We start from the raw sequence: 26,114 nt of genomic DNA, 5'->3' as shown, positions 1-26,114 counted from the left end.
GTTTCACAAAATTTTAGAATCAGTTTAGATTTTTTCGTTTTGTTACTTTTTGCACGAATTATGGCCCTGCGAAGGTATATGAAAGAATCGCTCGCTGCCCGCACGTGGCTATGCGGCCTTTTTGGCTCATTCTTGGCGAATCGTTTGCTTATCCTAGTCAAAATTGTGTTATTTTACAGAGAATCTTCAGGGTTTTCGTATGAATTGTTTGCATGCCTAGCATTCCAATGAACCTTGTAAAAGATATGGGAGATGAATATGGTGATTTGTCTAGAATCTACCGTAGAAAAGAATGTGTGGAAATCGAAAAATTGCGTGTTATGGCATCCTAACCTTGCGTCCACCTTTTTAATAATCTAGGCTAGATTCAAGCGAAAGAATGAACACAAATTTAATTATTTGTTCATTTTTATTCATCCTTTCTCTGGAATCTAGACGTAGATTCTTGTAATGTGGACGCAAGGAAAAACTTTATTTTCGGACTTTGTCGCTGACACAGGCTTTACTATGAGCACTTTTGAAAGCGTCCTGTAATGCTCCTATATCCGTTTAATTTGACGAAGGGGGTGTGTGATAGGCCCAAATCCAGCTGTAGCGACGGTATCGATTTTGAGGCCACAATAACACGAACAGGATCTTCTGTTGCAGACCAAGCCCGCTCGCCGGTTGTAAAACTTCGTAAGTAAGTAAGTAAGACAGAAGAAAGATAGTTACAAACTGATTACTCATCGTAAACGTACACTTTATTTTGTTGCAATCTTAGCGCACCATTTAAATCTTCGATTTAGAGTAATCGAAACCTCGGCTGGATATCTCGGCAATTTGCACTACTAATCCAATGCGCACACACAGCATTATAATCAAGAGCATTTGGTTTGGATCTTTCTCTCTTCCATGGGGACGTTCTATTCATATTTCCTCAGATGCCATAGGAAATTTCCTCAAAATAGCTCCAGCTCAAAAGCTTTATACTTTTATATCATCATTATCATACCGTTCTATTTTTCTTCTATTCTTGAGCCTGTTTGTAAAACACCTTCTTTGCTCTTCGATTCTCTTGTTCTCATGCCCTGCTGCCCTTTAGATGCTCGGTCAAAGTGTATGTGCAGAATCTTCAAAACGCATATTCGAACACCGGCAACCGTAATCTCTGTAACTCATCATTACTTACCCTAGATTACCACCATCGTATCATTTGACTATTTCCTTTGATCACACATTACACATTTTCTCATACTTCTTCTATTTCTTTGTATACAAAAACTGTTACGATAAAAATAGTACTTTTGTGTTTCTGTTCTGCTCGTAATCCTGCGAATCTTTTCTTTGCTTCATTTTGAGCTAATTCGATTTGTGATTTTTTACAAGACCGAACATAGCGTTCCATTATGGGGAATTTCGTTTTTGTCCTCTAATGTCTAATCATATGTATGCACGGTCAATTGTGAGTGTGTGCGTGTGTGTGTGTGTGTATGTGTGTCGCCTCATGCACCAGCTCACTGGAAAAGAACACAGACCTAAATAGACTAAAAAGGTGAAGTAAAAACATTTCGTTTCAATTATTTTATATTTAAACAAGTACTATATGCGAAAAACTAAATACACGAGAAACGTTTTGAATGTTCTGCTGGTCTCGTTCTGTTTAACCGCTTGTTCAGACTAAAAGAATCTAGGATAGATTCTAGAAAAAGGATGAATGAAAAAGGATACATACATACATGTGTGGTCATGTGGTCATATGTTTATATATCCTCTCTAGAGTCTAGCCGTAGATTCTAGTAGTGTGGACGCAAATGGTAATAAAATATTACAACGATTTAATGGTACTTTTCTGTTTTGCTAGTGACTATTGAGGGAAGGAAATGAAGTCCTCTTAACGAATTGCTCTTAACCCTATTGTTAAGTAGCACATAACCTTGAGCAGACTCCAGATAAGTGTACATTTTTGCATTCATTTGCCAGGAAAGTACATTCAAAAATTCACTCTTGTTGATCGATAGTGTTATCGAAATTTTCGCAATAGGGGCCCATATAAGACAATTTATCAAATTAACTAAATAACTCTTGACACAAACGACGACATAACGATCAACAAATGGGAAGAATGTAGTCCCATTGTACAAAACGGAAGTGCGGGGCCATCATCAAGAAATGGCACATACATGTTATGTATAGTTTTTACATGAAACAGAAACAAATAAAGGAAATAGGTTTCGATTCCCGTAAGATGATTATCGCCTGAGGCGATGTGGTCATTTGATTAATTTTATATTCATTCGCGCCCATGATCGGCGGATGCGACATGATCTAAATGATAGCCAAAATTATCTAATCGTGAGGTGATATTTATCGCCCTGTAGGAATCTACACCATAATCACAACAGTTATTCTTACGACAGCTTACTTTAACATGTAACTGTACTGAAAACCTATGTAAAATGTAAAGTTTTTTGAAGAGTTTGTATATGACATTAATCATCAATATTTTGAAACATACGGTTTTATTCCGGTGAGACAATAGCTCTCGCCCGAAACGATATGTTTATTTTGTTCATTTTGACGTTCATTATCTCCTCCTGCGTGGCGGAGACAACAGGTGTCAAAACGTGATTAAAAAAAATAACTGCAAACTGATCCATCGCCTCATCGGAATAATCCCTATAAGTCGGTGTTCTTATACCAATGACCCGGCGCAACCATGAACCATGAGCATCAACATTACAAATGATGAAACCATCGGTTACTTTGCCATGCATGAATGTATGTACCCCTATGTCGTCTGATAAAATAATAATTCCATTTAACATACACGGCGACACACAAACGATACGCGCTACGGGAATTGCAGTGTTTGCATTAACAGTACTGGAAGTAGATTGACAGGAAATTCGATATCATTTTGGGGTCTTCTATGTGCATGGCCGTGCTGACCAGATGTGTGTTTAGCTAATCTCCTGTTCGTTCCACGTTAATCATACCACACACATTCTCTCTCTCTCCCTCTCTCTCTCTCTCTCTTTCATTCACACACACACACACACAACTTAGTATTATCAGTTATTAACCGTCATATTTTTTCTCTGATAAACCCATCCATCGAATGTCCTCCATTAATGTTGATTTCCAATCCCTGACCATCTTCCATGTGAGTGCATTTTCGTTTTTCTTCTCTTTTTAACGCTATTATGCCTAATATTGGTGCTCTCTTCATTCTTATTTCCTGGGCAAACGTTATACCACTATGGGGAAGATAGTGTTGGTCCTCCCGAATGGAATAATCCATCCTCTCTCCATCATTTTTCTTCGTTATATTACATATATTTCCTGCATTTTCTCTTTTGAGTTGATTTTGCGTGTATATTCGATCCTTTATACCCATTTGAGTACATGATTCAGTCGGTTTGTTTAGTAGTGGTTGTAGTCAGCGCAAACACACTTTCAACTGCCACCATGTAAGAAAATCATCCAAAAATCTGTCTTCTGAAGTTTTATGAACCTCTAATGATGACGGATTTCTATCCCTAACCTTGTGCGCGAAATAAAATTGCCGGGTAGTTCCTTTTAGGCTATTAACCACACATCTCTTTCGCAGCATTGTTCCATAATGTATTAGTGTGTGTGTGTGTTTGTTTATTATTTATTTATTTATGATTAGTAAGATTAAAATGACACCTATACCAGTTCTATAATAACGTACAACAACAGTAACTTTTCTTCTGGCGTTTCTCGGAGGTCATATTCATTTCTCTTACGACGGTGGCGAACACTTCATTCACGTTGATGCGATCCTTTGCTGACGCTTCGATGAACGGACAATCCCATTGCTCTGCCAGGGCACTGCCTACAAGATGAAAAAATGTAACATTAAAGGTGGTTTCACATCAAGAGCATTTTTTGACGCAATCTATCAAAACGCGTTTGTATAGCATCAAAATATATGCAAGTGTTCACACGCAAAAATCGCAACTTTTTAGGAGCTTTTCATTAAGCTTAAAGTTCGCGAAGTTGTGGAATTCCACAGATTGTGGCGTTTTCTGAACCGGCCGAAGGAGCCTACGCAAACAAACCAGCGTTGCACTTCGATTTTGCTATTGAATGTATTCAATTTATAGTAGTTATTGCATTTGTGATTAGTTTTTGTTTAGTTTAGTTTTAGTATTAGTTTTCTTGTGTTTTCGATCGATCTGCGTACAATCTCGGTGTGAGCAGCGAGTTTAACCCTGCTGTTACCTAGAAAAAAAAAACTCACTAGTTTTACCTTGATTGAGTTTGGAATGATTTGCGTTTATAACAAAAAGATATTGATTTATTGAGCTATATTTTGGTTTTCAATTAGTATTATAAACTACAAACATGTTATTTTATGGTAATATTGGTTCACAATCCAACTCACACAAACGAATTTGGACGTGAAAAAAGACATTGTGTAAGAGTGTTTCTACACACAGCCAAAATTTGCGCTGCGAGAGCACAATTGTCGGCAAACGTCAAACTTTATATGGAATTTTTGACGTTTGCCGACAATTGCGCTCTCGCATCGCAAATTTTGGCTGTGTGTAGAAACACTCTAAGAAAATGAGACATTATTCAGTCTGTGTTATTTCATTCTAGTGTTTAGACGTACATATTTGTAGTGATGTATGAATCAAACGATTTAGACAGAAATTAACTGGAAGAAAATGATTGAATTCTGCCTTATATTTCAACACTCAGAAAATTAAAAAAAAAGTAATACTGAAACTGCATATGGTTCGGGTGGCGAAATTGAGTGTTTCAATGACAAATGTAATGAAAATCACCAAAATCAGTAGAGATAGGCGTATCAGTTATTTGTTGCATGGAAGATTCTTCTAGAGCGATAAACCGTTCCTCGCACTCATCAGTTCACAATACAGGGTGCGTCATCAGGATTTTTCCTATTTTATAGTTGAATAACTCTGTCATTTTTCAACCGATTTGGACTAGTAGGTCAGTTTCTGAAACGTCATTCTATGCCATTTTAGTAATGCATCACTTCGCGACAAAAGAGCGGACAGAAATTGTCACACTTTACATTGAAAAAAATCGGTCAACAGTGGAAACTGCGATCGTGCAATGGATGGTGCATCCTTGTTTGCCGCATATGACGGCGCTAGGCTTTATTTCTGTGGTTCTATTTGAAAAATAAGGTTTATGCCAACATACCAAAGACTATTAAACAACTTTAAGAGAATATTAGAGCTGAAATTGCGAAAATAACTCCCGAGATGTTGTCAAATACAATGCAAAGTACCCGAAAAAGAGCCGCTTTTTGTTTGTCGAATGAAGGCAGTCATTCGATCGATATAATATTTTGAGTATGGCACAATAAATGACATAGAATAACCTAAATAAAACTGTTTTATTTTTTAAAATCGGTTGAAAAATGACACAACACGGCCAGGAACAACTCGATTTGCTTCGTCCAGATGTTGCAATATTAAATCTGCTTTTTTTTCCTCCGACAATTGAAGAGATTGTGATCGCAAACACCAACAAAAATGTTCAAAATATTGCGACACATAGCAGAATATTGATTCGGCAGCCTTACGAGCACACTCATTCTACTAATACTCATTCTTGCTATTGTTCGGTATGCTTCATTCTTTTGGTCTTTTGTAAGATTATTACATTATATTATTTTTCACAAAGTAATTAATGAAGTTGTGTATGGTTCGTTTGATGCTTTATTTGGCCGCTTATTGGTTCGTACTATTATGTCGCAAGTCAGATTTTAAAAGATTGGAAGAGCATTACGTTTTCAAGATGTCGATAGACGAAGACAAAACCGTAACAGCGCCTCTAGACGAGAGCGAGAATTACCCGAGACTGAGAAGAGACTGAGAATTGAGACTGTCAAATCGATGCAAATCCGAATCGAGAATGCTTTCGCTCGTGTAGAAACAGAGAAAAAGTGAGAACTGAGCTACAGCCGATCGAGCTGTCAAACTATCTGTCATCATCACTTTCATCGACACTAGCACCTTCAACTACCCTAAAGCGTGGTCATTGCCGGTGCTGTAAAAGATAATCCAATATAAAATGTACCGTATGTGGTCTATTTATTTCTGTGCAGAAATAATAGAGAAATGTTATGGATCACATGATTCACTGGAATCTTCCAACCAATAGCTAGTGAATAGCTATACAGTGGTAGACATTCGTTAAGCCGAAGCTGCTTGAAAATAACATTTTTGCAATAGGTTTCTTGAAACAATGTGCAAGTTGGTATTTTTTATTACTAACTGCATTTCTAAGCCGAAGCTGCTTGAAAATCACATTTTTGCAATAGGTTTCTTGAAACAATGTGCAAGTTGGTATTTTTTATTACTAACTGCATTTCTAACAAATCTAAAACTATAATTTGCCGTGGGTTCCGATTAGATTTAATGGGTTTCCTATTTAATTTCAGTCTAACAGCCGTCAATGGCTTGATATAAACTCGAAATATTAGGTTGGCGCTTAAGTATTATCGTATTTTGGCAATGGATGTGTTTGGAGCCGTCTATCTCCACCGCTATAAATCACAATATGTCATATCATACCACGTTGTTTTAAGGGACATTTGATGTATCTTTTAATCAAAGCAAAACAGAATTTGGAGCAGTGTTATAGCTGTTCAAAAATGTGTGAAAATAAAGTGAAGAAATTTGCTATATTTCGATTAAAAAAAAAAAAAAAGTGAAAAGTGCCATACAAGCCTCCAATTAAATTTGTGATGTTTAGGGGGACGATGCTGAATCAGTTTGTGTAGCATAACGATGGTTCGCTCGCTTCCGTTCTGAAAATTTTGATGTGAAAGATGCACCTTGCTCTGGTCGACCTATCGTTGCTAAAGTCGATGAAATTATTGAAAGGATAGACCAGGATCGTCACATAAGCAACCATTACATCGCTAAGGAACTAAACCTTCACTTTTGAACCTTTTGAACCATTTAAAAAAGGGTGAGTGCAAAAAAAACCTCGATTTTTGGATACCGCATGAATTGTCAGCGAAAAGTTTATTGGACCGAATTAACATCTGCAATTTTATGCTGAAACGAAATGAAATCGAACCGTTTCTGAAGCGAATGATAATAGGAGATGAAAAGTGGATCAAATACGACAATAACGTGCGAAAAAGATCATGGTGCAAGAATACAGAAGCTACAAACAACTTCAAACCAGAAACAGTCCCTAAGCCAGGATTGACGCCGCGGAAGGTTATGCTGCCTGTTTGGTGGGATTGGAATGGAATCATTCATTATGAGCTTCTCTAGCCTGGTCAAACTCTTGATTCTAGACTTTACTGTGACCAATTGATGAGATTGAAGCAAGCAATCGAGGAAAAACGGCCAGAATTGGTCAACAGAAAGGGCATCGTCTTCCACCGTGACAACGCTAGACAACACACATCTTTGATGACTCGGAAAAAACTGGGAGTGCTTGGCTGGGAAGTTTTCATGCATCCTCCATATAGCCCAAACCTTGCACCATCGGATTACCACTTGTTTCGTTCCATGCAAAACTCTCTGAGTGGAGTACGGCTAGCTTCAAGAGAAGCATGCGAAAACTTCGTATCAGAGTTTTTCAAGGATAAACCACGGAGTTTTTGCGCTAAAAGCATTATGTCTTTAGCTGAAAAATGGTAAAAGTTGGTCAATCAAAATGGTTCATATTTGGTTGAATAAAGTTGATCGAAACCAGAAATATATCCCTATGAAGTTTTACTAAAAAATACGACATTACTTAAGCGCCAACCTAATATTTTGAATTTGCCGATCTTTTGCAAAAATCAATTTAAATAACAAACACAAAAGGTTTTTTATGTGATTGCAGTAAAATAATCAAGCCAAACTTTTGGAAAAAGGGATGTTTTTGTCTTCAAACCATGCATTCCACGTTGACGAAAATGACTTCATTTGTTATCTTACTGAAATATAAGGTCTAGCACCTCGTTAGTTTCAATGAGATGAATGAAAACGGCTTTTACAAGCTCTTTGTAAATGGCTGAAACCATTTGCGTTTGAACAACTGGGAAGTTGCGCATGATGAGCAAGTCACTTACAACATCAACCCGTTAATATCGAGATTTAGCATGAAACATACGGTGTGGTATGGTGGATCTCTTATGGCTGAAATCATACCAATAATGGTTTTATTCATCCAAATCGTCAAAAGAATATTTGCTTTGAAAAATATTACTTTTTGCTATTATTGAACTAAATTCATTGTAAAACAGCCACAGGTGGTCTTAATGGGTCACAAAAAACAATGGCTTTGCTTCGAATTTTCCACCATTTACATTATTTTCTGTGGTCCACATCGTATAAAATGTGTCTAATTATTACTGGTTTAACCATATTTCTTGTTATCTGCCCAAAAGATAGCTGATTGTTGGTTATTTCATGTAAAACCCTATTTTGTTACCGTTAGAACACTATTTTGTTCACATTTGATGGAGGTATAACTTCCCCATTTGATATTTTTCAAAAGAAATAATATATGGTTTTCTCTTATCTGTAAATATTTGAACCAATGGAACGATTAGAGTAGCAGTAAACCATACAGAATTTGATTATTTGTCGGATTACTACCGTAAATCACTTAGCTCTAACCCATTTTTTTAAAGAAATATTTAAAAATCAGGGTATTATCAAAATGAGTATGTCTAAAGCTTAAAATAATCTAGATTAGCTCTACTATTCAGCTTCAAACACAAAAATTGCATTTGTTTAAAAACGATGCGAAATATTATGTTTTTCTTGCACTTCGGCAAAACGAATGTCTAACTAAACAACCGATGAAATATGACATTTGCTTACATTTTGCCTCGCAGAGATCTCAAATACCAACATATCTGAATCATATTTTACGTGTGTACTAGTCACATATGTACCAACACAATAATAGGTTGATACCAAGAATTTATACATCCGTACGAAACTGATTGCCGTTTTACTCCTGAACCTCCAGGTTCGACTAAACGAATTACTACCACTGTATTATGTATTTATTATGGAAAATGTACTATGAACCAAATGGTCGACGAAGGTAAAATTAGTGAGTTTTTATTTTTTTCGACCCCTTTAACACTTTTTATGAACTTAAATGTCTTGAAAATTTCAAGACGTTTGAATTTTTAGTTTTGGCGATATAACAAAAAACCGACGAAAAATGGATCCGAATGGTCCGAAGGTAACAGCAGGGTTTAACTTTTGCGTCAAAAAACGCCAACTCGTGTTAGAAAACGCTCTCGGTATGAAAACAGCTTAAATGACGAATTTCAATAAACCATCCATTATGAACATCTCACCTTGCGCCCACATTCAGAATTCTAGAGAGAGTATGAACAAAATGAACATTGATGTATTCATTTTCATTCGTCCTCTGTGTAGAATTTTTCATAATGTGGACGCAGGGTCAAATCTAGCGTTAAAGCAAACTGCAAGCCTGCGTCAACATTATTAAGAAATTAGACTAGATTTTAGAGAGAGGATGAACAGTACCAACACAAATGTATGGATGTGTTCATTTTCATTCTCTTTACAATCTAGCCAAAATTCTTGATAATGTGGATGCAGGGTAACAGCGCCTCCAGCCTACAGCGAGAATTGCCGAGAATGAGAAGAGATTGAGAATTGAGAATGTCAAATCCATACAAATCCGAATCGAGAATGCTTTCGCTCGTGTAGAAACAGAGAATAAAACGAAAACTGAGATTCAACTGAGCGAGCTATCAAACTATCTGTCATTGCCTGTTGTTTTGACAATACAGCGATTCTCGAACGAGTCTCGGGCCATTCTAAGCTCAATTGAGCAAATTCTTGAGTCCGGAGGCGCTGTAAGGTGCTCATTACGGTGGGGATGATCGCCACGCGGGTAATGTATACTTTAAGGCACTTATTTGGATCACATTACCGCGCTAATGCTATCTAAATATACACCAATACGATCTAAACGGGCTCAGCTATTACCTGAATTTATCTAAAGTTGCTTCTACACGACAAACGAATGCATCGCGACGATTTTTCCTCACTCTAAGCAAAAGTCTTCGCGAAGACGTGTGTTCTTCGACAGAGCTCTGCCAGAGGGCCTTTTTTATATGAAATGACAGCTTTGACAGCAGTGTTCGTTCGTTCGCGATGCTTTCGCTCCCTACACGAGCATTCATGTGTTCGCGATCAAATTTTCGCGCATTTGTATGGGGATGGCGTAAAAATACACGTCGTCGCGAACCATTCGCTGAACATTCGCTCTCGTTTAGACGCAACTTAAGATATTTATTTTGTATGCTCATATGGCATACGGAATCATAAGTTTCAGACATGTTGAAACGTGCTTACCTTCGGCCGTGGAAACTTCTCTTTGGCAATCTAAATCTAGCTTATTTGCGACTAGGAGTATTGGTGCTGGCTGACTACCTTTCACACGACTGATCACGTTACGCATACTGGCGATATCCTGGGGGAATTAAAATAAATCAAAGTTCAAATTAAGTAATGCATGTAAAAAAGAATATGAAATGATTCGTCTTTGATACAGTTTGGGAGAATAGGATTGAAGTTAATTTTATAAGGTTGACAGCGAGAATTGGCGAGAATGGGAATTTGAGAATATCAAATCCATACACAGCACTGTCAAACTATCGCGTAACCACGGCAGCGCGGGAGAGTGAGCATTCTCAAAATGGGCATGGTTCATTCTCATCAAACACTAGCCAAATGTAGAGAATGAGAATTTCGCTACCGTCTTGAGACGCTGTTATCGACCAATTAAGGTGCTTATGATGGTGAGGCGATCGCTATTGCCTGATGCGATATATTCATTTTGACCTTCATTATCGCCTATAGTCGACAGGATGCGCGACAGTGGCAACATGCGTTATTGTGGTCATTATCGGCTCAGGCGGTCGGTATCACCTCACCAGCGTAAGCACCATAGTATTTCAAATGACTTACAATGAAATAATTTCTTAAAAAAAATTAATTTAAATTTCATATAAATGTATTACCTGAAATGTCTGATGGTTTGTTAGAGAATACATAACGATAAAGCCGTGCCCATTTTTTATATACAAATCTCGCATTGACGCGAACTGTTCGGTACCGGCTGTGTCCAAAATTTCAAGCACACACGGAGAGTTATCCACCTGGAAAAGCGAATAAAAAAAATATATATTGGTATCATCTAGAGTATGAAATTCGATTCAAGGATTTTGTATAATTGAGATACCGAGACGATGGGACGTTTCCGAATCGCCCCACAAACGTTAATTTAAATGCTTATGATGGTGAAGCGATAATTAATTTGGTTTATTTTGGTGTTCATTATCGCCTGAGGGAACCATCCAGTCGAGTGCTTCTTGACGGTGGCAGCACGCGTTTTGTTTACATCGGCATCGATGTTAAAACAATTTGGTGTTCTTGCCCACTCACGGTGAGCTACTGAGTGGCCTTCGAACTCTTTTTTACTGATTAAATGTAACTTTTCCAACCCTCCCCCCTTCGATATAGCTATAGCCTCAACGATTAGATAAGCCCCTTAATCACAGTCTTCATTAATACCAAGCGATGTTGGCTTTTGGTGTTGTTGGTGATTATTTGTGGTGGTATTCATCATTGTTTGAAATCTACAAAAATCATCATTTCATTCATACGTTCCAAACAAGATTTATTTTTTTCAACAGGATCAAAGGAGTCATCTTTGCCAGACAAGATGCTTGGGAAAGGGTCCGTAAAAAAAGAAAACCGATATACATATACGATATACATTAGTGTTCTAGAGAGTGTATTTCAATGCCAACTCGAAGCTTTTTTTCGTAAATTATCTTTAGATAAATTAGACGCCCTTCTCAGATCTGTGTGGTAAGCAGGCTCATTATTATCATCATAAAGGTAAAAAAATCATTACGATTGAAACAAAGATTTTAAATAGAAAATCGAGACAAAGAAGTATAACAATTTTGAAAATTTAGTTTGTTTTATCGAAATAATTCATAGTTCAACAACAAATTGTTTGCAAGCTATGGAACAAATCCTAACCTTCACAAATGTGGTTTTAGTTACTTTACTTCATAAACTTTATTGTAACTTTTAACAATTGTTAAGACTAAAGAATCGATAACAGATTGCTTTACACAGAAATATACAATTGTTTCGATTTTGGTTCAATCAAAGATAGTGCAACGATCAAGCAACACTATTAAGCAGAGCGAAAATCATGTATGAAGCTACGAAGAATACATACTAATGTTTGTTTCCGTTGCATTTCTTCTTCACATTCGGATATTCGTCACGAATTCAAATGAGATGCACAAGAATAGACCAACGTTTGATATACATAAAAATCTGATCAACGTAAGTACATAATCGAACAATAAGCTCTGCACTCTTCCCTTTTTTATTAAATTCAAAGCATATCGTTTTCAAGCTTAAGCTCATGGCTTAATAGTTTGATAAGCTTAAGTTTTACTAGTAATAGAGAATAGTACTATTTTTCTAATTTGTTAAACTCACCTCGATCTCCTTTCGGTAGAAATCCTCAATCGTTGGATCATATTTTTCTATGAAACACCCAGACACAAATTGCACGGTCAGGGCAGATTTGCCCACTCCTCCGGATCCGAGAACAACAACCTTGAATTCACGCATTTTCTACAACGTTCTTTGTCTTTTAATCACTTCTTCTGAGATGCTTTATGATGCGTCCGGAACCTCACTACACTGAAGCCGACGTTTACACTTTATCAATACTGCACTCACTCACGAGCGTCACGCACTCGCAACGCTCGCTGCAACGAATAGGTTGTTGTATCCGAGGAATCTTTTGACATGCAGGCACTACACGTCGTTGCTCACTGATATGCCCTGATTTGCTGCTTTAAAACTTGTTGCCGGTGGCTCGCAAAGCTCTTGTGAAACCTAGCTTAGACGATCCCAAATACCCCGCGAATCTCGCATCAACAGGGAGAGAACACTTAATCTGCTTTTGACCAATGCATGACCCAAACATAGTTATAACACGACGAATTCCGGCAATATTCAACATTCGTAGCACACACGTCACACACTTTGTAGAACACTAAATAGAAAAATTGAAGCATTTTATAATGTTTGAAACAAAAATACTGGCAAATTATGCGCTGATACAATTACTTAACCGGTACAATCCCTTAACGAAGTCAAGCATATAACTCACAAATGCTTTGAATCAACATTATCTTCAAATATGTTCTTCAAAACGAATAACAAAAATCAACTACCTCACACTAATTCTGACTCTACTACAACCACTAATTCACACAATGAACTTTAGTAACAAAGAAACTGAATTTGAATTGAGAAAAGATGACGACTATAGCGCACCATAGAGGTCTAATTCATACACCACCAGAGTTCAGGGTTCAGGCGAACTGACTGATCGTTAGTGGGTTCATCTACGAATATCTGCAGACTAGGCTGTAATTTTCCACACATGTCCATAAAGTTGGTATTTTGTTTTCATATTGTTTTCTTTTCTACTACGTTGGGCGTACAGTCGTCTATGGAACGTCGTATCAAGAACGAATGTGATCAACCAATCAACGAACGAATGTGAATCAGTGGTTTGTTTTTGATTTCTGAAAAGTCATACCAATATATAATTGTATGGCTTTCAGTAGAATAAAGTCATATGATGCGTATGATTCAATGTAAGTAATTGACGGAATCAATCGTTATGGATTGATTGTTTGTTCTGATCCTGTTGATCTGAAATCAAAGGGGAAAGAAAAAACACAATATTAATCATTAATCATATCAAGTAATTGTAAGAAAAGTTAAAGAAGTATCGTTAATAACTGCGAATACAAACCAAAAATAGATAAAATAATACAGTACAAATAACACCTAAAACAAATAAATGCAATGCGTAGAAATATTCCGGCAGCTAAAAGTAACCCAAGCCCAACGGTTAGTTATACTTTAAAATTAGCTGATTTTGGTATTCTCATTTTTTTAATAGCATAACATCCTACATTTCTTTTGGGTGAAGTATCTGTTTTCTGTTTAACTATTCCAACTTGATCTAAAACCACAGAATTCTATCATGGTCCGGTGGTCGCCCCTCAAGATCATCAAACGTTGCCCTAGCCAAACAAGTTTCCTTTCAATGCACCAATGTTGGAGATGCTGACGTCATTCTGCACTAAAAATATCCCCCGATTTTCCGTTTACGGTCAAATTAGTTTTTGCCTTTTGCTTAACATGTTTTCTCCAAGTTCACTTGCTGCTGATTTGAAGAGCAAGCGGAAGTTACGACGCCGATTGGCTGGTAAATATTTTTTGGGTATCGATTAGGAGCTTCAACATCGGCAATTTCATTGTTGATAGAAGAATTAATTTCATTGTGATGTATCGTGTACAATCTTTAAAATTACTAACGAAGATTACACAGACACATACTAGAGCAAGAGACTAGAAGCAAGCTATGGAAAAGAAATATTAAATTGTTGGGAAAAATGAGGTAAGAAAATGAAGATCATCAAATTTGCTAATAAACAATGGGCTACTACAGTATTACACAGTTTTCGCTGGGATACTTGTATATGATACTTCATTCAATTGGATAAATGGTTGCATCATACTGTGACATTTCTAATGTACCTAAAGTTTACTAGTTGAGCCTCCTTCCAATGCTTATGAAACATTTGTTGGTTTCAATAATGCAAATAAAGAGCGGCTCCATAATGTTCGTCGATAAAGTGCTGTCAACATGAAAGATCGTACGCACACACGTGCATGTGGTGTTTATGTGTGAGTGGCGTTGGCAAATATGAACATGAAAACGAACAAAACGCTTTTCTCCAATGCCGTACGTTTCTTTGCATATGTTTCTGGTTGATTTTTGGTTGTAAAATGTAAGGTAGCTAAAATATGAATAGCCCCAACAACTTACTGAAAGATATGCCAGCACAAAAATGGCCACGCACACCACGGAAAGATGGCAGCTCGCGTTACTCTGCTGGAAACAAAGAATCCGACCGATTTGTAATCGTAAAAAAACTCAAAGATGTTGACATTGCTTGGAACATTCGTGGAACTGCATGGATTGCAATTCGTAAGAAAATTGTTTTTGATTTCATTCGAACAATGTTCTACATTCTGTTGAATTCGTTTAATTGTTCCAATTTGTCTATTTTTCTTCAGCAAATGCAATTACTTCACAAACACACAATTCTTCGTAATCACAGCACCAACACTTTTGTAGCTGGAAAAAATCGCTCTACATGTATAACGTTAATGGCAAAAAGTGCAAAACCCACGTAAAGGCGAACACTCTTTTATCAATTTCATTTTCAGTACCTATCGTTTAAAATCGAGCTCTGGCAAAGATTTTCCTCTCTGGAATCTATTTGTACTGCGCTTAATCTACTTTTATCCGCCAAGGCTTGTACACAAGGAATAATTCACTTACTAGCGGAATCACTTACTTTAGCAACACAATTCAACATACAGCAGCATGAACGACTGGGAAATCAGTCGTACATTTATTCTATCGAAAATCAGCAGCTGCAACCACCGCGCATCAAAATATACGAAAACGTTGCCGATCGAAAGCCCGATTCAACGCAACCTTCACAGAAAACGAACTGTTAGCGCCGATCTTTAGCAAAATACTATCGAGCGAAAAGTGGAGGCATGTAAAACAGAGTGGTGAAAAATATGCAACTCCTACTTCACCTACATCAATTTACTTATCATCACTGCAAGTAGTTATTTTTAAACGAAAAAACTCTTTCTATTGATAATAAATTACGCTACTTTGAGGGCGCTTTTGCAAGAGCAATCTAGATATGAAGTAGAAATGAACAAGTTATCGAAGTAAATTATTGTAACTAACCCAGGTAACCACGCCTCACACAAGTGGGTGCGTTCCAGCCCTGTGAAAAAAATAAAACATTGTGTACGGTGTAAAAAAGATTATAGGGCCACGGAGCATAAATCCTAGCGTAAACGCTGTTTGCAAGCGATTTGCCTCACTATATTTCCTGATTGTGGTTTGCATTAATAGTGAGTGATCATTACTAGCGTTTTTAATCTTTTTCTTCGGAAAAAATATCCTATTTTTCTCACAAAAGTCGATAAAAGTTCAGTGTAATTCGGATTACACGTTTCAACCCGGTCAGGTAAACATGTTCAAGTGTAAATTAATTCTATATTTACGCTTGCGTTTACGCTTCATCTATCCCTGGCTTAAAAGCAAGCGTAAACTCAGCCCGGTAAAAGACTAAAATAGGCCCCCCCACTCACGGTGAGCTACTGAGTGACCGAAAAAATAGCTAATTGCAACATTTTTGGTAATCAAATCTTTATTAAAATATGCGGAAACGTAAATTAATGTATTAAGGAAGGGGGAAGGGGTGGAAAAGTTACATTTAATCAGTTAAAAAGTGTTTTTTCCTGCTAATCGTATACTATTCTTACAAAGGTTAAGTCGGTTTTGATGCAGAAAAAATCAAGTTAATTCAAAGTTTTTTTACTTCAAACTGTCATTTTAAATTGTTTATTGTTTTCGAAACGTTTCGAAACAACGAGTTGAAGTTTCGAAGAGGCCTAGAGGCCATCGAAATCGCCTGGTACAGAATAAGCACCTAAAATAGGTCCCCCCACTCACGGTGAGTTACTGTGTGACCGAAAAAACCGCTAATTTCAACATTTTTAGCATCAAAACCTTCATTAAAATATGCAGAAACGTAAATTAATGTATTACGGAAGGGGGAGGGGTAAAAAATTACGGTAAAAGACTAAAATAGGCCCTCCCACTCACGGTGAGCTACTGAGTGACCGAAAAAACCACTTTTTAACTGATTAAATGTAACTTTTCCACCCCTTCCCCCTTCCCTAATACATTAATTTACGTTTCCGCATATTTTAATAAAGATTTATTTACCAAAAATGTTGAAATTAGCGTTTTTTTTGGTCACTCAGTAGCTCACCGTGAGTGGGGGGCCTATTTTAGTCTTTTACCAAAATTACACTTAGGTGCTTATTCTGTAGCCGGGGATACATGAAGCGTAAACTCTCGTATAAACTCAGAGTGTAATGCCAAAAAGATTATAGGCCCGCGGAGCGTAAATCCGAGCGTAAAAGCAAGCGTAAACACAGCACCAACATGAAGCGTAGCATTATGATGAATTGAATGTTCTACAATCGCTAATATACAGTAAAAACATCTTTAAATATAAAAAAAAGATGTTCAGAAATCAACTTATCTCGTCGATTTATGTTTTTTGTAGCCAAAAACACATGTAATTGATGTAATAGCATAGTGTAATTGCAGGTGCACGAATGTAATTGCAGTTGACGTTTCGATATAAACTTTTATGCGATTATACCTGCCACACGAAGCGTAAACTTTTTGGCATTACATTCTGAGTTTATACGAGAGTTTACGCTTCGTGTATTCCTGCCTTGTAACTTTCGATTACGATCCCTGTTGACAGACTTTTTGTCAAGCGGTCGATTTTTTTCTTTCGAGTACATGCTATCTCTTTCACTCCTACGGTTTGTTTTGATGCTGTCTCACCATTCACTCGATCGCTCACGAGCGCTGTGTGTTCGGATACGGCCCCGTGCGCGTGTGTTTGTGTAAGGGCACGGCGATCGAAAGAGGAAGGTGAAAATTTCTGCTAAGGCCTGGATCCAACATGGCGTCAGTTGAAAACGACGCGCAAGAGGAAGGATGTGCTGCGCTCGTGCATCCGAAAATTGTGAAGAAAAAAGCTAGTTTTGCTGTGAATTTGTATCATTCGTTAGTGCTACGGAGCATCTAAACCCGTGGACATTGTTTGTGTGCATGTGCGACAACGAAAAATGGTAAGAAATTGAAAAATATTTTGTTGATCAAATCTGATCATGATCAATCATGTTGTCTTTTTTCGGCAGCGTCCTGGCATCAATCAGCGTCGGACAGGCAGCAAAGCAGAGGAGTGTTGTGCGAAGTGTTGTGTTTTGTGATGTGTTTTGCGAGGCAGAGTGTCCGATTCAAAGGTGGAAATAAAATTGGTGAAAATGAAATTATGCTTTTGCGTGCTTCATATTGATCCGAAATATCTTAGGGGGCAGGGCTACTGGGCACAGGGGTACGGTAGGATGACACACACACCATCGCAAAAATGCGTGGAAAATGGCACCAATACATGCGCAAAAGCCCTGTAAACAGCAGCAAGATTTCTACCCTGTTAGCGCCCTGTTAGCGCCCTGTTAGTCTCTTAACAGGGCAATTTGAGTGGCGGTGAGCGATTTCTGTCACACGGGATGGCCACCTTAATCAGTTAAAAAGCGTTTTTTTCGGCCACTCAGTAACTCACCGTGAGTGGGGGGCCTATTTTAGTCTTTTACCCTCTGTTGTGTTCTGGTGACTCATGACTTGATGTTGAGCGGGTTACAAACGCGGTTTCCCCGGCGGGCATGTCCCATACAAAAATGCCCAATTTTGAATGCGATTTGCTCGCAGGGTCCGAGGACTGCTAAAAAACCGAGTTGTATGAATCAAGAGGATTCAAAAGTGTGCCGACCAGCTTGTTTATCAGCTTCTTACTCTTTCATTACTATTTCAATACTTTAAAAAAATGACCGCATTTGAAGGTAAGATACTTGTCTATTTCGATATATTCGTGTTTTTGCGTGTAATTTGTTTTGTCTCGCTCGACAGAGTTCGGCGTTATGCCCGAGATTGCCAAAGCAATCGATGAAATGGAATGGATGCTGCCCACTGACGTTCAAGCCGAGGCAATTCCACTGATTCTTGGAGGTGGAGATGTTTTGATGGCTGCCGAAACAGGAAGTGGCAAAACTGGTGCATTCTGTTTGCCAATTTTGCAAATTGTGTGGGAAACATTGCGTGATATTAAGGAAGGAAAAGGTAACATAGGTGGCGAATACAAAGGAAAGCTGTGGACTCTTTCGTTAACCGATCGGGACAATGCAATGGCTATAACTCCGGATGGTTTACGCTGCCAGTCACGTGAATTCAAGGATTGGAACGGATGCCGTGCAACAGCAGGTGTCCATGGTACTGGAAAGTACTTCTACGAGGCAACAATTACTGATGAAGGCCTATGTAGAGTCGGATGGTCGACCGAACAGGCGAGTCTTGATTTAGGTACCGATAGGTTTGGCTTCGGATTTGGTGGAACGGGAAAAAAATCCAACTCCAAGCAATTTGATAATTATGGCGAGGCATTTGGAAAACAAGATGTCATCGGTTGTATGCTGGATCTAGTTTCCGGGGAGGTTGGTTTCACAAAAAATGGTGTGTTTCTGGGAGTGGCTTTCAAAGTAAGTGAACCATGGTTTAAGAATGCCGTTTTCTATCCCGCTGTTGTTTTAAAAAACGCTGAAACAGCATTCAACTTCGGTCAAACAAATTTCAAATATCCGCCTCCAAAAGGCTACATAGCAGTATGCAACGCATCAAACGATGAATTGACGCACAATCCCAATACCGGGCCATCGGGAAGAGCTTCGGGCTTCGAAGTAAAGCCGAAACCTAATGCTCCACAAGCGATAGTGATCGAACCGTCCAGGGAATTGGCCGAACAAACGTTTAATCAGATTCGAAAATTTAAAACACATCTGAAGGATCCGGAAATTCGGGAGCTACTACTGATTGGCGGCGTGAACGTGCGTGAGCAGATGGATGTATTGCAGTGCGGAGTGGACATTATTGTAGCTACACCAGGCCGTCTTGAAGATCTGATCAGTAATGGATACGTACTGCTAAATAATTGTCGCTTTTTTGTATTGGATGAAGCAGACGCACTCCTGAAGCAAGGATACACTGAACTGATCGATCGGCTCCATAAGCAAATACCGAAAATCACTGCGGACGGACGTCGACTACAGATGGTTGTATGCAGTGCTACCCTACATTCTTTCGAAGTGAAAAAGATGTCGGAACGATTGATGCATTTCCCAACATGGGTCGATTTGAAGGGTGAAGATGCAGTACCGGAAACCGTCCATCATGTTGTTTGTATGGTTGATCCACAGAAAGACATTAGTTGGCAAACGATGCGCAGCCACATTCAAACGGATGGTGTACATTCTCGTGATAATGTTCGTCCGGGATCCAACACTGCCGAGGCGCTTTCGGAAGCTATCAAAATGTTGAAAGGCGACTACACCATAAAAGCAATCGATGAGCACAACATGGATCGAGCAATAATTTTCTGTCGTACGAAATTGGATTGCGACAATATGGAGCGCTATCTGCGACAAGTAGGTTCGCAAAAATATTCTTGTGTGTGCTTGCACGGAGACCGCAGTCCAAAAGAAAGGAAGGAAAATTTGGAGATGTTCAAAAGCAGCAAAGTAAAATTTCTCATCTGCACTGACGTGGCTGCCCGAGGGTTAGACATTACGGGACTACCTTTCATCATTAACGTAACACTTCCGGATGAAAAGTCCAATTATGTTCATCGAATAGGTCGTGTCGGTCGCGCCGAACGCATGGGGTTAGCTATTTCCCTGGTAGCGACAGTGCCGGAAAAAGTCTGGTATCACGGTCAGTGGTGCTCATCCAGGGGCAAAAACTGCTGGAATACCGATTTGACCGACACAAAGGGATGTTGCATATGGTATGATGAGAAAATGTACTTGGCGGAAATAGAAGACCATCTCACCGTGACCATACCACAAATAGAAAAAGACTTGAAGGTTCCGTTGAACGAATTCGACGGTAAAGTAGTTTACGGTGCAAAGCGTATCAACACAGGTACCGGTTACAAGGACCATGTTGAGCAGCTCGGTCCTGTTGTCCGAGAGTTGTCGCGTTTGGAGCGTGAGGCCCAATCATTGTATTTAAAAAAGCTGGCAGTGTAAACTAAAACGGATACATACGCAAACATTTCTAATAAAAAAGTTATCCTATTAAAATTTGTACATAGTCCAAATTTATTCGTTATCACCAACGATGTAGTTGGAAGATGTTTCTACATGTTGTTTCAATGCATTTTCAAGACTATTGCCGAAAGCGTTTATGTAGGATGGGCTTCGATCGGAGAGTAAAGCATAGGGTGTTTCGTAGCGCTTGTTTTGTGAATGATCTGTTTGGTTTTGATCGTACTCATCTGCGACTATCTGTAATCCTGCGGCACTCACTTTTATACACATTCGCTTTTCTTCTAATGTAGTCAAATTAATGAAAGATTCCGATAACGTTGGCTTGAGAATTTTGGAAAGCGCAGCTTCTTTGATATGCTCGGCAATATCAGCAATGATAGCAGTGGCTTCAGTCGACCAATCTACTATGCCACCATCGCAGTAAGAATAGTATTTCTCAATTGCGTTCGGCTGGCCTGGGTTATTATCCATTTTAAAATCTAATTTATGATTCGATTTTTCTTTCCACTATTCCAATATCAAATTCGGCAATATCCTCTAGCGATATCGACTATTCCAAAACAAGTTGACGGGGGGTTTTTCGATGGAACGATCTCGTCGGAAAGCCAGGGATACACGAAGCATATATAAGTTGCTTAGGTGCTTATTCTGTAACTTGCGATTACGATGGCCTCTAGGCGATGATTCATTTGGTTCATTTTGTGTTCCTTTTGGTGTTCACGATCGCCTACTGTCGAGTGCATTTTTGTGATCGACAGCTGGCGTTCTGTTTACATCGAGCATCGAGCATCTGAAAAACGATTATAACGTCCTGATTGTGCATTAATAATTTCTTTCTGCTAATCGTATACTATTATTACAAAGGTTAAGTCGTTTTTGATACAGAAAAATCAAGTTAATTCACAGTTTTTTTTACTTCAAACTGTCATTTTGAATTGTTTATTGTTTTCGAAACGTTTCGAAACAAAGAGTTGAAGTTTCGAAATTCGCATGAATCATCGATCGCCGAAAGGCCATCGAAATCGCCTGGTACAGAATAAGCACCTAAAATTAATTTACACTTGAACATGTTTATATGACCGGGTTGAGACGTGTAATCCGAATTACGCTGAACTTTTATCGACTTTTGTGAATCTTTTTTACACCATGTAAACGGCAAATGTAAACTTTTTGGCATTACACTCTGAGTTTATGCTAAAGGCAGGAATACACGAAGCGTAAACTCTCGTATAAACTCAGAGTGTAATGCCTTATGTCAAAAAGATTATAGGCCCGCGGAGCGTAAATCCGAGCGTAAAAGCAAGCGTAAACACAGCACCAACATGAAGCGTAGCGTTATGATGGATTCAATGTTCTACAATCGCTAATATACAGTAAAAACATCATAAAATATATAAAAAGATGTTCAAAAAATCAACTTATCTCGTCGATTTATGTTTTTTGTGGCCAGAAACACATGTAATTGATGTAATAGCATAGTGTAATTGCAGGTGCCCGAATGTAATTGCATTTGACGTTTCAGTATAAACTTTTATGCGATTATGCCTGCCACACGAAGCGTAAAGCCGGCGATACATGAAGCGTAAACTCAAGCGTAAATATAAAATTAATTTACACTTGAACATGTTTACATGACCGGGTTGAGACGCGTAATCCGAATTACACTGACCTTTAATCGACTTTTGTGAGAAAAATAGGATCTTTTTCCGAAGAAAAAGATTAAAAGCGCTAGTAATGATCACCCACTATTAATGCAAACCACAAACAGGAAATACAGTGAGGCAAATCGTTTGCAAACATCGTTTACGCTAGGATTTATGCTCCGTGGACCTATAATCTCTTTTACATCGTGTAAACGGCAAATGTAAACTTTTTGGCATTACATTCTGAGACAGTTTCTACACACAGCCAAAATTTGGCGGCTAAAGTCAAAAAAAGAGAACTTCATTTTTCCAACATTTTGGAAAAAATAATGGCAGATGGAGACAAATTTACATCTACGGTACGGCCTACACTGGAGTGCAGCATTATGTGTCTGCCGATCAGCTTAAAGCATATTATATTTTAAAAAAAGCTGTTTGCAGGTGTGTTAAAGTTATTTCGCGATGATTCTGTAGTTTTTCTGAAGTTCTTCTTTTCAAGCGTCCCTACACACACCATTATTTTTTTTATATGGAGCTTTTGACTTTTGCCGACAATTTTGACTTTAGCCGCCAAATTTTGGCTGTGTGTAGAAACGGTCTGAGTTTATACGAGAGTTTACGCTTCATGTATCCCCGGCTCTAGAGTTTACGCTTCGTGTATCCCTGGCTCGACGTATCAACAATCCTTTCTAAAATGTCAAAAATTAAATCCAACATGGTGGCGAAAAAAATCCTTGACTTACCCTTTTTATTTGACTTGTTAAAAAAGGGTAACTTGGTTGAAAATGTATAGTGACAAATCCTTGTTCCCGTAAACACGTCCATTCCTCAAAGGTCGCGCGTTATTCAGTTTTACTAAAAGTTTTTCTTATCGTTAAACGAACTGCCCAATAAAAGAAGTGTTAGCCCACGATGCTAGATGTGTTGACTGCGCATTGATGAATTTGATGTGATACCTTGACAAGATACCTAAAATTGGTGTGTGTATCGGACTGTACGACAAACTGCCTGTTTTATCTCTAATCCTTTCCTCATTTTTGAGTCCAGCGAAAATACTGCGACAGTGTGTGTGTGCGCTGTTCAAGTGTATTTTATCCTCAGTCAAAGGTGCATTCGAGGGTTCGTGAAAACCTTATTTAGACGAGTGATGGTTTCTAAGACCTTGAGCGAGGGCCAGAACAGCCTCTTTCTGAGCTCTGACTTGCCGGCAATTGACCCCCTGCATTGATGTACCGTGAATGCAATCCATCGCAAGAGAATGTTAGCTGTAACGTCTAAAAAAAGCGCAACAATCCCACAAGAGCGTAACGAGTTGTCTGAATTTTTGTTATTAAGCTGAGCAATTTAGGATACTAAACAAACACCTTGTACAACTATTTTATCTCTTGGATCGATTACCATACATTTGTGCTAACTCTCAAGGTCAAAAATAAACCGGCAATCGGCAGGCCACAAAACTGAACACAGCGATGCATAGGTGTCCGTAGAATATTTGTTAAAAATGACTCAATATTATTGAACTATTCAATGAGTCCAGCTGTGTAGATTGCTAGATAAAAAATCAGTAAAATTCAGGAAAAATAGGTCGTGGACGTAGTTTTGTGCCTAAAACAGACAGTGGCTGATTTTTGTTTTCGCATTGAATCTAAATGTCTACACTTAGTTGATCGCTTATCCTCAAAAGACCGTGCTCAGATAACTGATATCTTATCGAGCAAGGTTCGTGACAAGTATTATTCATCGACGAATTGGTATCAGACTAGGTTAAGGAATCGCATTTTGTTCTTGTTTTTAGTGTAGTGTTTGGTTTTAATTCGTATTTGTTATGTGTATAGAAATGTATATATAGTGGTGCATAAGATTACGAATTTTTTGTGAATTTATCTTTTGAATCATCAAGCAAAGAATTCGATAATTCAATGATTCTTTTGAAAATTGTTCAATGATTCGAAGGATAATTTTCACATTTTTTTAGCATATATGATGACATGCGAGCTGCATGTTTTTTTTCACAAACAAATAAAACTCAAAGAAAGAGACCAAACGGATGTAAAAATGAGAAAACGAATGAAGTACCTCACTATTTGTTTTCTAGAGGAGGCAAAGAACATAGGAGATAATAACCTAATTCTGTTGAATCAACCACCTACGAATTTTAGCAGCCACCAGCAAGTTTAAAGTATCCTTGTACATTCCATTCAAGATAGTTTGGAAAACATCTGATTAGTTTCTGTACTAAACGACGGCTGAAAAGGAAAGCAAAGATTACTTAATCAATGAAGCTTTGGATTTATTTAAGATACTTGAGTGTAACTGATTTTCATGTATAATAATAGCAATGAATGTTCTTAATATTTCAAATAGAGGAGCTTGCATTATTGGAAAATTTTGTTTACTAGGATTATTGGGTCAAGGACTTTTATCCGCTGGCTCTGCTAGATCGAATTAAATGGTTTTTTTTTCTTGTAGCATACACTTGTATGAAGATCCATAGGAAGTGGAACGTACGTGGTATTAGCAAAAGGATGAATGGTAACGCGCAAGCGTATGTCGAAATTCTCTATTTTCTTATGAATGACGAAGAAATTATGACGACACCGCGTGTTTCTGGTCTGCTGGTTTTTTCGTGATGTTCTGTTCTTATCGATTACTGAATTCTAGTGAATTCTGGCGTAAATCGCAATTTTGAGATAAAAAATGATAAAGGTTTTTTTTCATTACAAACAACCAATTACCGTATTTGTTTGGAGATTATCAGCACTCAATACATGAAACGTTTCAAGAACGGATCTGAAATCGTATTAATAAGTTTAAGGATAGTATTCGGTTGTAGTTCAAATTTCTCTCATTTCATCCTTGTGCAATACACCAATACATATGAAGTGAAACAATGGGAATATAGCCTTAAGTCTCTCACTATCAACGTGAATCGATGACACAAACACAGTCTTCTATTGGAGAGAATATTGTGAGCATTGAGAGCAGCAAGGCTTTGCTCCTAGATGTACTACATTCAGTAAACTTTGGGGTTTGATTCTGCATCATTGTAAAGTTTCAGGGTAGCAGAAAACAAAACCTTCCATAATACGTCAAAATATATAGTTTTATAATTAAGTTAAAGTCAAGATAGTGAATCAGGAAAATTATATATAAATATACGGTTGTCATATCAAGCGTTTCCCTCGCCTATATTGAAAACTATTTTACAGCAATACGATGTGTCCTCTAAGTGAAACCACTCTTACTTTATTAAAAAAGCGTTGTAAAAGCTATCATGGATTTTTATGACTTAAAGCATTTGTTCGCAGTTAATTAAGCGGATTAAGCAAAGTCTCGGTATAATTTCGGCTAACAAAATGATGTTCTATTTCTCTTTTCATCTTTCTGCATCAAACGGTGTGATCTACGAAAAATCTTCGTTACTGACGATGAACGACTGCATTTTGTGTTTTGCTATACAAACAGTTCTACAGTAATTTGAGTAAAAATATAAATCACCAGAAGAAGTGTTACAGTGTATAGTGATATTTTGTTCGACTAGTAAAAATACAACAAATCAGCTAAAGTTATCCATCCATACCATTAA

General features: G+C 37.9%; 4 protein-coding genes across 26 annotated transcripts in view; 2 read left to right on the top strand and 2 right to left on the bottom strand.

Annotated features, from left to right (window-relative positions):
• Nucleotides 1-721: 721 nt before the first annotated feature.
• LOC126574948 (ras-related protein Rap-2a) lies at nt 722-15,883 on the bottom strand. 10 transcript variants are annotated; one of them, XM_050235368.1, is made up of 6 exons: nt 15,470-15,606; nt 13,633-13,748; nt 12,516-13,080; nt 11,012-11,149; nt 10,344-10,461; nt 722-3,841 (listed from the first exon to the last, which is right to left on the bottom strand). In XM_050235368.1, exons 3-6 carry the CDS (start codon nt 12,648-12,650, stop codon nt 3,684-3,686), a joined length of 549 nt encoding a protein of 182 aa, XP_050091325.1. In that variant the 5' UTR covers nt 12,651-13,080; nt 13,633-13,748; nt 15,470-15,606; the 3' UTR covers nt 722-3,683. The 10 variants fall into 10 exon arrangements, with proteins under 10 accessions (XP_050091325.1, XP_050091331.1, XP_050091326.1 ...); XM_050235374.1 differs by lacking the exons at nt 13,633-13,748; nt 15,470-15,606 and adding an exon at nt 15,801-15,883; XM_050235369.1 differs by lacking the exons at nt 13,633-13,748; nt 15,470-15,606 and adding an exon at nt 15,724-15,849.
• Nucleotides 15,884-18,468: 2,585 nt separating this feature from the next.
• On the top strand, nt 18,469-20,913 carry LOC126577846 (ATP-dependent RNA helicase Ddx1). The gene is made up of 2 exons (XM_050239810.1): nt 18,469-18,626; nt 18,694-20,913. Exons 1-2 carry the CDS (start codon nt 18,611-18,613, stop codon nt 20,862-20,864), a joined length of 2,187 nt encoding a protein of 728 aa, XP_050095767.1. The 5' UTR covers nt 18,469-18,610; the 3' UTR covers nt 20,865-20,913.
• LOC126577849 (uncharacterized) lies at nt 20,913-21,445 on the bottom strand. Its single transcript, XM_050239826.1, has one exon. The coding sequence runs from the start codon at nt 21,354-21,356 to the stop codon at nt 20,937-20,939; it is 420 nt and encodes a 139-aa protein (XP_050095783.1). The 5' UTR covers nt 21,357-21,445; the 3' UTR covers nt 20,913-20,936.
• Nucleotides 21,446-23,314: 1,869 nt separating this feature from the next.
• Nucleotides 23,315-26,114, top strand: part of LOC126577847 (endophilin-A) — a 13,768-nt gene continuing 10,968 nt past the window's right edge. For 7 of the 14 annotated variants that reach the window (XM_050239824.1, XM_050239823.1, XM_050239821.1 and 4 more), the window contains exons 1-2: nt 23,321-23,635; nt 25,994-26,114. The exon at nt 25,994-26,114 is cut by the window's right edge and continues 147 nt beyond it. The gene's annotated coding sequence lies outside the window, so the exon portion shown is untranslated. The other 7 variants (XM_050239816.1, XM_050239815.1, XM_050239813.1 and 4 more) reach the window with 7 other exon arrangements.

This window comes from Anopheles aquasalis, chromosome 3 (genome assembly GCF_943734665.1).
Source record: "Anopheles aquasalis chromosome 3, idAnoAquaMG_Q_19, whole genome shotgun sequence".
NCBI classification, from domain to species: domain Eukaryota; kingdom Metazoa; phylum Arthropoda; class Insecta; order Diptera; family Culicidae; genus Anopheles; species Anopheles aquasalis.
The sequence above is the reverse complement of the archived record's forward strand: the minus strand, read 5'-3'. Positions and strand labels throughout refer to the sequence as shown.

Excerpts from the sequence above, each read along its gene's own strand:
- LOC126577849 (XM_050239826.1), bottom strand. The coding sequence starts at position 21,356 with ATGGATAATAACCCAGGCCAGCCGAACGCAATTGAGAAATACTATTCT.
- LOC126574948 (XM_050235374.1), bottom strand. The coding sequence starts at position 12,650 with ATGCGTGAATTCAAGGTTGTTGTTCTCGGATCCGGAGGAGTGGGCAAA. Across the intron at positions 11,150-12,515 it reads TCTACCGAAAGGAGATCGAG|GTGGATAACTCTCCGTGTGT; the intron begins GTGAGTTTAACA and ends TCGCTTTTCCAG. Across the intron at positions 3,842-10,343 it reads AGAAGTTTCCACGGCCGAAG|GCAGTGCCCTGGCAGAGCAA; the intron begins GTAAGCACGTTT and ends TTCATCTTGTAG.